We start from the raw sequence: 14816 nt of genomic DNA, 5'->3' as shown, positions 1-14816 counted from the left end.
AAACCTTTTACCGTTAATATCATAGTTACACGGGTACCGCTGCCAGGGATTGGAGAGCACCTACCTGAAGTTCTCCCTCTCTCGGGTGCTTGGGAGGTGAGCGGAAATGCTCCAAAATCTTCGGGAGCTTCAACCTATACTTTGGAGCTTTTTGGGAGCTTCACTGCAACCCATTTTTGACGTTTTGGGAGCTTCATTGCAATGAATAAGTGCAAACATAGGTGTATTTGACATTGCCAGCTTGGGTGCTGCTTAAATGATGGAACTGTGTGAAGGAAAGGGTATGCTGCTGGGTTTAGATTTGGATATGGGTCTCAAACTAAGAGAAACAACTTGTTTATGGAAAGCCCTTCTATCCAAATGAATGTGAGGCGATTGGCCAATCCTAATCTTTGTCATTGGAAAGCTATTCATTATGGAAAACCCTTCTATCCAAATGAAGGTGAGGTGTTTGGCCAATCCTGATCTTTGTCATTGGAAAGTTATTCATTCTCCTCATATAGGCAGATGGCGGATGGATATAAAAGAATTTAGGAAGATTGTTGGCCACTGGAAAAACCATCATTATCGCCCAAGCTGAATGGACAAAAGATGGAATACTAATGAAAAAAAATAGTTGAAATTATGAAATATAAATATTATTAAAAAACAATTTTAATTTAATTTCATATTTATATCAGTATAAAATATATACTAACTTGGAAATTTATAATTTTATTATACATACTCTTTTTAAAATAACATTTGATTTAAACTCTATTGTTTTAATTTTTTTTATTTACTATTAATATAAATTTCATTTTTTCTTATCTCTATTATAATTAGATGTAATATATATAATATTGGTGAGATTACATTACGGGTAAAGAATTGAACTGAAGAATTGAACCAATGACTTAACATATACCATTGCATGAAATCACCTAATAATCCAGTAATAACAATCTTTTTCCGGGTTTGGGAGTTCTGCATGTTTCTTTGCTTTGAAGGAATTTGATTGAGAAATTGTTGATGGTTTAATATTTTGAATTTTTTTGGCAATGTTTCAAAATTCAATCTTTTACATGTTTTTTTGCAAGATGGAATTTGATTGACAAGTTTTGGATGGAAATAAATAAATAATTTTATTTTTATTTTCAATATATATTAAATTTTAATATGTTATATTATTGTTGCTCCCAACTTGACGTTTCCCGTAAATTTGAGGGATACTTCTATTAGATGATCCAAAAATACAATTTTATCATAGGTTATAAAATTAGAATAAAATAATTATTAATTTAAGATATTAAATTAATAATTATTATTCTAGAATGTTTAATTATTTAATGGAGACTTTTGGAATTAGCATATTGTTGTAACTAGATATGACTCTCCAAATGTGTCGTATCTTAGGCTCTATTTTAGGAGATTAGTTAGCTAGTTGGTTTGAATAGCATTTATTGTAAATGGACACTTGTTATTTAATAAGTGATCCATAATTAGAGGTAGTTAGGACATGGAGCTTATAAATAGCTCATTGCAAGAGTGTTTGTGTTGTTTGGGTGTAAACTCTTGCAAAATCAATTATGTAATTTTTTTTTTTTCTGATTAATAAAATTACGTGTCTGAGGACACTTCTGCCATTATTGTGGTATCAGAGCTCCAGTAATGCTGCAGTGGATGTGAGGAGGAGATTCCAGCTGTACAAATTTTTGGAAAACTCCATTGAATTGTTCAGTGAATGTTGGGTAAGAAATTTGTCAAGTTTTTGTTTAAAAGAGAAGAAATTTTATTATTTTATTGATTTTAGATTTTGAAATCTGAAAATCAATTTTTTTGAATTATAATCAAAATAGTTGGGTCTTGAATTTCTATTATTTTCTCGGCTTCAACTTCTGCCAAACTTCTGCCTCGTCAAATACCACATATTTTACATCTCGAACAAATGTTGTGTGGCGCCATCTCCTGGGATCAAAAGCAATGGGTTTATTGTTAAATGGCCTTGTCCAGCACGAATTGGAGATTACGTTCTCTGCGTAGAAGTTTGAATTCTATTGGTACTGTGTGACTGAGGGATGATCAGCGCAAGGAGGGCTGAATCACAAGCGGTCTTTTGTATCAACCTTTGAGAATTCGATTTCCAGCATGGGCAATTGATTGGCGCAGTTCAATTAAAAACTAAGAAATTTGTTTAAATATCATTGCAGAGTAATAGTGTTGGGTGCAGCATATTTGAGAAGCTACAGCGTGGAGTTAAATTCAAGGTATGAACCAGCATCGTTTACCAGATTAAATGAATGCGTTGAAGATGTATGAGACTGTGTTAATTGAAGACTGATGCAGAAGTTATTGACATTAATGTTATGAGGGCGTTGTAGCTGACAGCGAATAGATCGATTTAAAAGGTGGAACAGCATAGCGCTATAATTGTATGGATGGTGTTATGTTAAATGGTCGATGTGTGAAGATGCAGGTCTGCATTTGAATACAGTGATTCGATTCAAAGGCGAATTGTAATGGGAGCAGAGGTACTTTAATGGGGTTTAAATGTTGAAAGAAATGTATAGTGATAACAATGCTGCCTGTTCGCAGGTCTAAACAGTCTATGATGAATCAGAAGGAGATAAAAAAAACAATTGTGGTATAAATGAAGAATTCACAGCGTTGGGGAAAGTGTTGACTGGAAATCAATTTGAATGCGGATAAAAATAAAGGGTGCAGAAATCAAAAGGCATTACCACTTTTGCAAGAAATTTACGGGGATATCATGTGCAAGGTCTACAAAATAAATGAGAAAGCTAGCAAACCCAATGTCAAGCCAGTGTGAGCCAGCCTACCAGCAACACGCCAGCATGCCAGCAATAAGAAATATTTTTTAATTTTGTAACATTAATGGAGTGATAAGGTTTTTGGGTTGTTTGTAATTTTTTTTGGAGAGATAAGGAATATTATATTTTTGGGGAGATTTGGTGATTTTTTTAATTTTGGGAATTTATTGTTTGTGGAGTAATAAGGTGTTTTGTAAATTTTTGGAGTAATAAGGAGTTTTATTTGTAATTTGTAAATTGGAGAGATAGGGTGTGTTGGGAAATTTGTTTTTAAGAAGTTCTTTGGTATCATCACATTGTAACTCAAAGTAATTTTACTTTGAGGGGGGGTAATTTTTTTTTTACCGTATTGTGCAAAAGCACCATTGTAAAAAGTCAAATTCTGAAAGTTGCCTTGTAAAAATTTGAGATATTGACTAGAGCCAAGTGCAAAGCTCAGTCAATTTTCTCCTGTTTTGACGACTATTCGAGGGTCAAGGCCAAGCCCTGATAGATCGTGTTGTTTTTGCGTGGTGTGTTGTGTTGACTATCTTGTCATTTCTGTTCTGATTCTTGGTGCGACGCTTCAATGCTAAAATGTCTAAGTTGATTAATTTGTTTTCTGATTCCGACAAACTTGAAGGCACAAAATCTTATAAAACATGGCATCGTCTCATCGAAAGCACACTCATTTACAATGAATTATGGCAGGGAATATGTGATGGAGATGTTAAGCCGAATAAACCCACAGATGCAGCTGCACTAGCAAAATGGGAAATCAAGAATGCTAAAGCCTTAGCTCTTATTAAATCGTCTGTGAATGATGAAATGTATGTCCATATAGAAAATGCTTTAGATGCATGGACTACTTTGAAAACTTTTAAAGACCTCTTTGATACTCAGCCTGAATCAAAGAAAGTCGATCTACAATTAAAATTGTTGCAACAAAAATTAACAGAAGGCGGTGATGTTCTTGAAATCTCAAGACTTAAGAATATCAGGCAAGAAATTATTAATGCTGGTTTTCCCGCAATTGATGATAGCTTTATGGTCACAATTGTAATTGCTGGGCTTCCTTCTTCCTATACGCATTTTTTGGAGACTCTACAAGTAACTGGGAAATTAGAGAAATTAAAGTTTGATGAACTCTGTGAAATGTTAACTCAACATGATAAAACTTTTGGGAAGAAGAAGAAAGTTGGTGAAGATGTTTTTTTCACAGAGGCCAGCACTAGTAAGTCATCAGCCGATAGTTCTCGAGGCAGAGGCAGATGGAATTAGAATCAAGCAGCACATAATTGAGGTCGAAGCCAAAGCAGAGGAAACAATTTTAACAGAGGAGGAAGAAATAATTTTCAAGGTAGAGGAAACAACCAAGGAAGAGGCAATTTTCAAGGACAAGGATATAATAATCAAGGTAGAGGACAATCTCAAAATAGAAGTCAAAGCAGAGGCAAAGGACAATCTTCAGGAAGAGGAAGAGACTTAAGTCAAATTGTGTGTCGAAGATGTAACAAAGTTGGCCATTATGCTGAAGATTGTCGAACTTCACTTAATAAAATTCCCAAGTTTCAGCAGCATTCAGCACAATTTGCCAATGATCAAGATGAAGATAACTCAGAATATGTTTTTACTTCCTCACCAGCATCACAACTTTCATCCCATCTTAGAAGTGACTATGAAGATGCCTGGATCTTGGATTCCGGGGCAACTCAGCACATGACTTGTCGACGTGATTTTTTTTGGAATTTTCAAGAATGCCAACTTAATTCCATTTTTCTTGCTGATGATACAAAACATACTCCTTATGGAAAAGGAGTAGTAAAATTTTTTCTTCCTGGCATTGGAGAAAAAATGATTTCCAATGTATGGTATGTATCGAGTTTTAAGAAAAATTTGCTCTCTTTAGTCACGATTCGACAAGCAAGACATCAGGTGATTATGGAAGATGGTTTAGTCAAGATTAGTTCAATCAAACAGAACTTGAAAACAGTCATGACAGGTTATGAAGATGGAAAACTGTTACGGATGAAAGGGACAGTTATTCCAAGGCATTCTGATTTTGCAGGGGCGTGACTACGAGTATTTCACCTATAAGACTATGGCATGTAAGATATGGACATTTGAATTTTGAGAGTCTTTCTCAATTGCAGAAACAAGGAATTGTTAAAGGACTTCCCATATTCAAAAGGGAAAATGCAAAATGTGAAGCTTGCATTTATGGAAAACAAAGTCGAGAAAGTTTTCCAACAAGTTCATGGCATGCAAACAGGCGGCTACAACTAGTTCACAGTGATGTTTGTGGTCCACTACAAACTTCATTTGGTGGTTGCAAATATTTCTTACTATTCATTGATGATTTCAGCAGAATGACTTGGGTTTACTTCTTGAAGAACAAGTCAGAAGCATTTGATAAGTTTAAAATTTTTCGCCAACTTGTTGAAAATGAAGTCAAAGAAAAGATAGGCACTCTCAGGATAGATAATGGGGGAGATTTCACTTCAAATGAATTCAAAACTTATTGCAGTGAAAATGGCATCAGACGACATCTTACTAATGTTTACACTCCACAGCAAAATGGAGTAGTCGAAAGAATGAATCGCACTTTGTTAGGAATGGCGAGATCCATGTTAACTTTCAAGAGGTTAAGTCCAACATATTGGGCAGAAGCAATACATACAGCTGTCTACTTAAGAAACAGATCTCCAACTGCTTCTTTAGACGGAATTACACCTTATGAAGCTTGGTTTGGTTTCAAACCTCGAGTTAAACATCTTAGAGTTTTTGGGTCAGTGTGTTATGCCTTAGTTCCGAAAGAAAAACGAACTAAGCTTGACTCAAGAAGTTTAAAATGCATAATGATTGGCTATTCTGATGAGAAGAAAGGGTATCGACTTTTGACCAATGGAAAATTCATTGTGAGCAGGGATGTCATTTTTGATGAAACTGAAAGTAAGAGTGCTGAAGAAATTGAAAATCTTCTTCACAAGTTAGAAACTAAGGGAAGTAAAAGAAATGGAAAAATGCAAAGTCAACCAACTTCACCAAATTGGTATGAACTTGATTTTCCTTCCTCTGAAGATGAGTCATCCAGTCCATCTACATCAACAACATCATCTGGGTCTTCTAGCAGTTCATCCGCATCTCCAAGCAGCAACAGTTCTTCTGACAGTGATTCTCCACATTCTTCACCTGAACGACAAACATCAGTTTATATTAATCCTCTTTACAATGATGGAGACTTTACAGAAGCACAAACAAGTGAGCACCAACTACCAAAATGGGCAGTTCAACTTTTGAAAGATGTAAAGCCTGATAAACAGAATAAAACTGGTACCACAAGGGCACATAGAAGTGAAGGCAATTTTGCCTTGATAGCAAATGATTTTACTGAACCTTCCACATACAAAGAAGCAGTCAAACATAAAGAATGGCAACAGGCTATGGTTGTCGGATGCTTATCGGAAGTACCCTCCTACTAGAAACTTGTACAACATAGGTTAATATGTTATATGAGGTTGTATGCCATCCAGATGGAAGTGGTAAATAATGTATTAGTTTAGAATAACAATTACTTTTTAAAAAAACAATTTAATGATTTTTTAAATTTAGTAAAATCATAAATTTAAATTGATAAATTTGTGTTGTTTAAAATATATTTTTAAGTGTAAACAAATTTAGTGTATTAAAATTTTTTAGGACACTCTATTTTTGGTGATTACATATTAAAATTTATTTATTTTTATTATAAAATTTAATCAAAATCAACCAGCAAATTCATAATAGCTCTAGATGCGTGGATACAATGTAATAACTAAATAGATACAATGTAATAACTAAATAGATGTTTTAACATCACATTAAAGTTGATGTAATGTAATAATGGCATTGCTTTATATTTTTACACTAAAGTTGACATTGCTAGTATAGATGCAATGTAATAATTAAAATTATTGTATTTTAAGTATATTAAAGTTGAAATGTAATAATTGAAATTGGTATATTTTTAACATTTTGTTAAACTTGAATTATGTAATGAAATCATGAATTATTTTGCAATTTTAATTGTATTTTTTATTAACATAAGGTAAACATCCATCACATCTATAATTGAATGCATCACACTCTTTTTGTATTAAATACAAAAAGAGTTGTCTTCTCTCAAAAGAACAAAATATAAAATTATTGAAAAAATATCACAATGAATATATATCTAGTTGATGAATGTATATGAAGAATTTTTAGTTCTAGAAATTATTGGAAAAAATATCACAATGAATATCTAGTTGATGAATATATCTATGGTTGTTTATTTATTTTTATATAACTCTTTACAAGTAAGTGTTGTATGTGTTTATTATTTTTTGACTCTAACTTAAGTACATTTAAATTAAGTCAGAGTAGCTACTCTGTAACCTTTGTTTAAATGTGTAACTTGGTTCATACTTTTCAAAATTCAATAATTAAATACTTTTCACATTATCATGATTACAATTCTTTCAATCACCCTCAATGAAAGTTATCTCTAATTTAACTAAATTTTATTTGGTATTTAAACAAAAATATCTACCACACTGCCTTTATTCAAATATAACAATTAATTTATGCTTTTCAAAATTCAATTATTAAATTAAGCTGCCAGAAAAACCAACTATACATCGTTGTTTTATATGAAATTTCTTCGCACGCTATGCAATTTTATAGAATTTTCTTGTTAAATTACAGGTTATGCAAAACGGAGGGTCACACAGAGGAGCTGAATACAATTAGAAAGCACATAGAAAAAAGGAAAGAGGATATTTATTTTAAATTGAAAATTTGTAACATAGATGGACCGGAGAATCCCCGTTTGTCGCGAGAATATCCGAAGCATGCGGGTGAATATTTTATTTTATCGGGTTTATTACACTTGTACTTATTACTATTGACATTGTATTATTAATATTTTAAGTTTGTGGTTATTATTGATATTATAATAAGATGAATGGTTGTCAAAACAGTTGGCATCGAGAGATCACGTGAAGAAGTTACGGATCTCTTGGAATTGGCAACGAAAAACAATGCCGTAGCAGTTATCTTGTACGGTTTTGGAGGGATGGGGAAGAGTACCGTTGCGGATGCTGTCTTCAACAGAGTAAAAATTAAGGATGTTGATGGTAAAAAATGTAAATATTCCCACGTTGAACTGTTTAAGAGTATAGAATCCACTCCAAACATTGTGAAATTGCAAAAAAAAATATTAGAAGATTTGATGGGGCGTAAAAATATTCCAGAAATTAGAAAGTACCAGGATGGACAGGCACAGATCCGCATCACCTTAGAAAAGGTCCCGGCGTTTATTTATATTGACAATGTTCTGGAGAAAGATAAGCTTCGACAGCTTTTGCCACTGGATTTCGGTACAGCAAAGAAAGTGAGGTTGCTTATTACTTCACGTGACAGAAATGTGCGTAAAGCATGCCGAATGAAAACACTTCCCAAAGAGTATCAAATCAGAGGCATGTCGTCTGCGGACGCAATGAAATTATTAGAAATGCAAATGCTACCGGCTGTAGACGAAATATCAAGCTACTTCCACCGTATAATAGACAGATGTGGCGGAATTCCATTAATGTTAAACTTAGTAGTACAAGAGCTTTCCTCAGCAAAGGACAAAACAGAAGTTCATGAGGTAATTCAAGAATTAGAAAAATTGGAGGGTGAAGAGTTCGGGGCGAAATTAGATTCCTACTTCTTCCATTACGACAGGCTTCCTGAGGTGTGCAAAGAGCCATTCCTCGACATTTGTTCATTCTTCATAGGATGGGAGTGGGACACGGTGGCAGATATTGTGGGAAAGACCGCCTTGGACAGGTTAGAACATCGATCATTAGTGGCCAAAGGCAAAGATGGGGCTGTGACTGTACCTGATGTCATTATGAAAGTCGGCCGAAGAAAGGCAGAGGAAATGAGAATGAGATTCACTGCAACAAGCCAACTTATGAACTTTCTGCTGGACGATGAAAAGGTACCAAACTTATGAACCCGAAAAAAATACATATTCACTTTCGTTTTATACACTTTGTCTTCTAACTAAATTCATTATTGGCATCCACGTTATTCCAGCAATGAAAGGTGTTCCCTTTGTTAAATGAAAACAGTGAGTGATATATATGGAATATGATAGAACTATTACAGTTGAAAACTTGACAAAAGTGGAAGTTTGAGGGAAAATACAATAATGCATTTATAATACCGACTTTTATTAAGCGGCCGTTCCTAATCTTCCATTTAATGTGGCACAGGTAGAGCAGCTAAGATACTTAAGATACAAGCCTGCCAAGGATTGGAATCGACTCATCACGGCAAGTCTGCTTCACATATTTTGTTGCTTGTTTCTTCATTCAATACTTTAGAAATTCTTGGATCTATGGAACGAAACATTTTTTATTAATTTTGAATGATATTCTATTTCATACGTATAAGTCTGGCTTCCTTATTCATTTTTTATAAAAATTTGGATGTACCGAACCGAACAGTTTTATTTATAATCTTAATGGGTTGATTTGGATTTCACAGAATAATTTGAAGATGCCCCAAAATCTCAAGTACATGGAAATTGATGGAAAATTGCATTGCGACAACTTGGAAATCTTTCCTACAGGGATTCTGCGTCTACAAGAGTTGCGAATATTGAGATTGTTCAACTTTCAAGGTTTGAAAGAACTGCCTAGCGTATTGGGTCATCTAGTAAAGGGTTTGCGAGAACTGACTCTTTCAAATTGTAAATCCATTAAGGAGCTTCCATATTCAATTTCAATGCTTAGATCTTTAAGAGTTTTGAAAATGGATCACTGTAAGGATTTGAAGTATCTGCCCGATGACTTTGCATCATTAAATTCTTTGGAAATACTCTGCATCAATCATTGTGATAGTCTGGAGGATCTTCCTCACAGGTTTGAGGACCTTTCGTCATTGACAGTATTGAATTTATCCTATTGCACAGCCCTAAAGCATCTCCCTAATGGCTTAGGAAATATAACATCCCTTGAAAAACTCGATGTATCACATTGTAAGGAACTAGATAGTATTCCAGACAGCATTCAATACTTGAAGTCGTTGCTCTCAATAGATGCTTCATGGTGTTCAAAATTAAAAGACCTACCCAATGAGTTTTGCCCCCCCTCCATCACATATCTTAAATTGACCAGGTGTACTGCTTTAAAGAATCTTCCAGATGAATTTGGTCAGTCAAAAGTTCTAAGTTTAAGAGTGCTAAAACTCAAATCATGCACTCAATTACATAAGCTTCCAGTAGGTTTCTCCAAACTCAAATATATGGTGCACTTGGATTTATCTGGCTGCACTGAGCTTGAAGAGTTATGCGAAAACTTCAGTGACCTCTTGTCGTTGACAACTCTATCCTTGGACGGCTGTAAGAAATTAAAAAAGCTCCCTCCAAATTTCCATTTCCTGTATTCATTGCAACATCTCAATCTAAGTAATTGTGAGATGTTGGAAGGGGAATCTATGAACAGCCTGGTGGAAACAAAAGCGTTGCAGATGGTGTATATCACAAATAGCGGCAGGCTCAAGGAGAAATGGAGAGAAATGCAAGAAGATTGCAAACAGTGGTCTTTTACAGTGGATATAGGGCAGGTGATGTGAACACCTATGATCCATCCATATTTCCAAACAGGCAAACATTATGTTATTTACAAGCATTAAAGTGTGCATCATATTTCTATTCTGCATGTAATGCATTATGGTAGGCATAGTATTACTGTTGTTTCTGGTATGCATCATATTATTATTGTGCATGTGATGCATTATGGTATGCATAGTATTAATGCTGTGTCTGGTATGCATTATTATTGTAAGTTAAAAAATCCAAGGAAACATCATATTAATTTTCCTTTCAGCTAACGTTATAGTTTTGTATAGGACTTGTCCCCGGAGCAGAAGGAAAGTGAATGGGAGGCACTGTCATCAGAATTTGACCGCCTTCTCCAAAACAGACAAGGAGAGCCATTCCAGCTGTCTAACATCTCTCCAGACACCATCTTACTTGTCATGTTTGATGGTCGTTTTGATTTCAATCAGGATTTTCCTTGGCCTTTAATTGAGGATACCGTAGATGACATCCAGATAAATTTTGAAATAATATATATTGGCAAACATTTTAATAAGCTGCCTAAGATTGTCGCTGACAGAATCTCGGGCCGTGCTCTTGATAATACGGGCGCTCGTCTACTACTTGAAAGAGCCTTCTTCACTTTACAAGTGAATGGTGAAAACTTATGGCATCAAAAAATGAACAAATTCTTTTCGATAAGCACCAAGGTTAGAAACAAGAGGCAGAGGGTTGGCATAGCGGAGGAGAATGGCGGTAAATACCTATCTTGTTGGACACTTTTGTCTGATTGTCAATTGGAAGAGTTTGTGTTAGAGAAATGTGGAAGATACCTCTGGTTGAAGCAACTTGCAGCCAAAAATCAAGAGAGTAACATTCAGTTGTTAAGAGAACTGTTTGTAAATGGTGGGGAGGATAATTCTTTAGCCAGGAATTCACATGAGGTAATTGTAGTTGCCAGTTTTGTCAATAATTGTTTTTTCAAAACTGTATGTCCATTTCTAATACTATGCTATTTACTCATTAAATAGCAGTGTTATATATATTCATTAAATTTAAGCAAATACATTATCCACCCGTAAACATATCATTAATGGCTAAATATCGCCGTAAATATTGGTTGCCCTCTAAAAATGCATATAGTGAACGAACAATTCTCAGCCCCACTCTACTGACTAATGTACTTTTCGTTTGTGTGACTATTGTAGGTTGAACTGGGCGAATTGAGAGAAGAAACAATTCTATTAGAAATCAGGCCAGCAGATGCCAGTTACGACATCCGTCTTCAATCTTTGAAGAATATGTATGATACAGAAAAAGAGAGATATAATATTGAAATTATATCAGTTCCAGTTGGGCAACAACCTATAAAAATGGATCAGTTTTCCGGAGACATTCCCTGGTTAGTCCTCCAAAATTCATGGACTATCAGCAGAACAGTGAAGTACTTTCTCATTAAATCGTGCAAATGGGAAGAGAAGGATGGCGAATTATCCGAATCATGGTATTCAAGTAGATTCGTGAAAATACAAGTCAACAGGGAAGTTACATCTGTGCCTGTATTGAGCATGCTGGAGAGGTGGGGCCCAAGAGCGTATCCTTTTTCAGATGAAAAAATTAAAGAATTAAAAGATGAAGAATGGAATGAACGAAAGAGGATGTCAACATCAAGTTTGGAGTTCCTTTTCAAGCCTTTAATGGGTGAACTTGATGAGGTTCGTGATTCTTTACGTTTTGTGATTTTTTATTCCATAGATTTTGAATGATGGTGCATAAATTAATGGGAAGATGAGTATGATTGGATAACTTGTCATTGATTATCAATTGCGTTATCTATCTTGTAGCTGAGGGAGGTGATGCGTCAAAGGAAAATCATTTGTTTATTATGCGACGGCAAGCATCCCCGCACGAACAGAGTGAGGACCCAAACTTTTGCACGTTGCATTAACGATGCAATGAAAGACGTAATGGATGACATTCACTTCATCTATGTCCCCCACTACCAGGAGAACAAAAAAGAGATGCTAACTGTTACGGATAGCATTAAAATACCGTATTTTCCCATGGTCGAAGATTCCGAGAAGCCAAAGTTACAGCATTTGTTAACTCTGGAACACTGGGCCGCTATGAGATTTTGGATGCGGGTAGGTGATTTGCGCAAGGAAATAGAGGGAATGGATGAAAATGACAAGAAATTGCAGGGACTGAAGATACTTTTAGATTCTGTGCATCGGACGTGTCTTTCCATGGCCGTGATGGACAGAGAGGGAGAAGTGCTTACAACGAAGGGAAGACAAATTGTAGACATATTCGACCGCGACAACAATGAAGCAAAGGGACTGACCGAAGATGAAGCAAGAAAATTGGTGGGAGACATGATCAACGGCTCCAAGGAAGAAAGAGAAGCAGCAGCATTTCAGTTAGAATCACGTTTATTTTGATGTGTTAGAAATAAATTAGAACTGTGTTTATCTAATTATTATAAAATTACTATGTATGTTACAGATACGTTAAGAACTATCTGTTTATCTAATTGTTATAGAATAATTATTACTAGTAATAAGTTAGAGCTATGTGTTTATCTAACCATGTGTCGATACATTAATGTAGTTTTTATTTGAATGTTTTAAATGTAATTTAGGAAAGTGATTCTGTATATTTTCTTGAACTCGTTAATTTTAACATTCAAATTTGTAGTAATTTTGGTTTGTCTTATTTTTCATTTCAATTTTTTAAATTTTATATTAAAAAAATTATTAAACATTTTATATTTTATTTAATCATTTCTTTTAAATTTTATAAAAAAATTACTAACAAAAACATCAACGTAATATTCATTTTTTCATAATGTTGAATTCATAAACTTAAATAGCAAGCTTTCTCTAAATTGAAGGTGGAAACGCATGTTGCACATAGTATATGAAAATTGTGATAAATAATGGAAAAGTTTATAGACGTGGAAACGGATGTTGCACATAGTATATGAAAATTGTGATAAATAATGGAAAAGTTTATAGATTATATAGCAGCACTTCAGTTAGAATCATGTTTATATTGGTGCGTTAGAACTATGTGTTTGTATAATGGTTATAAAATTACTATTTCTATATATTTTTTAATTATTAAGAAAATTAAATGTAGTAGATATGTTTTAATTATTAAAAAAATTAAATGCAGTTGTTATTTGAATGTAATTTTGAAAAAATGATTTTGTTTATTTCTTTGTTTACTAATTTTAATATAATTTAGTGTTAATTTGGAGTTATTTTGTGTTGTTTTATTTTCTATGTTAATTTTGTAAATGTTTTTTTTTTTTTTTTTTTTTTTTTTTTTTTTTTTCCTATGGGGTTTCTTTTCTTTTTTTTTCTTTTCTACTTATAAGAGGTTGTAGGTGGGTATCTAAGCATCCCTTATTTTTCTTTTTTTCTTCTTTATTTCCTCTCTAAATTTGGCTTATGAGGTATTCGAGTTCCAATAAAAGAGCTTTGGAACTTGTAGTATCCATTGTTGTTCTTATCTTCTGGCTATGAACTAGAAATTTGGGTCACGAACATAGTTTTGACATTGCAAATCTGGTTTGCAAATGTTGGTGAGTAGTAGCTAATCAACTTTTGTTCCCTAACTTAGGTAAAACTTAAGTCTCTTTCCAGATCTACAGATAAAATTACACACAACAATATATTCTCTATTATTCATGAATAAGAAAATTACACACATATTTATACAAGAAATAGTCTCAAGATAGTTATTCTATCTTAGACATACAGTGGTGTGGTTGAGAGATTCTCTCAACCACACACTAAACTAGGAGAAACTATATTCTAGCTAATTCCTATTATGTAGGAACAAACTCCTCAAATAGGGAATTACAACCATAGACAAGTAGGAATTAATTATTTCTAACTCCCCCCTTAATGACTACTTGTCATGATAGTCAAATCCACCACCATTAGGCGAATTGCATGTACAGAACTTCCAAAAACAAAGAGAGATCAGTGCCTTTCTAAGCCAAATATTCATGTCCAAATAACAATCGCAAACAATTGCGCTGATTGCGCCTTTCGACGCAACTGTCAGATAGAAAAGTGCGCCGACCCTCTTGTGCTCAGACACACCAATATCTGATACCGTGAGCCAGGTGTTACTGCAGTCCACCTGCTCCTACGAGCACAAAGCTCATGTGCACACGTTAGCCACTCAGGCAATATGCCACCACCGGGCAAGTCCGATCTACCACCACCGGGCAAATCCGCCAACTTCAATATGCCACCACCGGGCAAGTCCGATCTACCACCACCGGGCAAATCCACCAACTTCAATATGCCACCACCGGGCAAGTCCGATCTACCACCACTGGGCAAATCCGCCAACTTCAATATGCCACCACCGGGCAAGTCCGATCTGCCACCACCGGG

General features: G+C 34.6%; 1 protein-coding gene across 2 annotated transcripts in view; it reads left to right on the top strand.

Moving 5' to 3' along the window:
• The window catches only part of LOC149211223 (uncharacterized), a 143471-nt gene extending 130516 nt beyond the window's left edge, over positions 1-12955 (top strand). The window contains exons 5-11 of one of the 2 annotated variants that reach the window (XM_089396970.1): positions 7515-7666; positions 7790-8796; positions 9074-9133; positions 9348-10427; positions 10713-11345; positions 11610-12116; positions 12246-12955. In XM_089396970.1, the coding sequence (XP_089253096.1) occupies positions 7515-7666; positions 7790-8796; positions 9074-9133; positions 9348-10427; positions 10713-11345; positions 11610-12116; positions 12246-12842 (4036 nt within the window). In that variant the 3' untranslated portion in view covers positions 12843-12955. The remainder of the gene's footprint in view (positions 1-7514; positions 7667-7789; positions 8797-9073; positions 9134-9347; positions 10428-10712; positions 11346-11609; positions 12117-12245) is intronic. The other variant, XM_089396971.1, reaches the window with a different exon arrangement.
• The last annotated feature ends 1861 nt before the right edge of the window (positions 12956-14816 follow it).

Source organism: Pinus tabuliformis, chromosome 1_2, assembly GCF_031772625.1.
Source record: "Pinus tabuliformis cultivar Carrire ecotype Pingquan chromosome 1_2, CPIR1, whole genome shotgun sequence".
In the NCBI taxonomy this organism is placed as follows: Eukaryota; Viridiplantae; Streptophyta; class Pinopsida; order Pinales; family Pinaceae; genus Pinus; species Pinus tabuliformis.
This window is presented reverse-complemented; position numbering and strand designations above follow the sequence as displayed.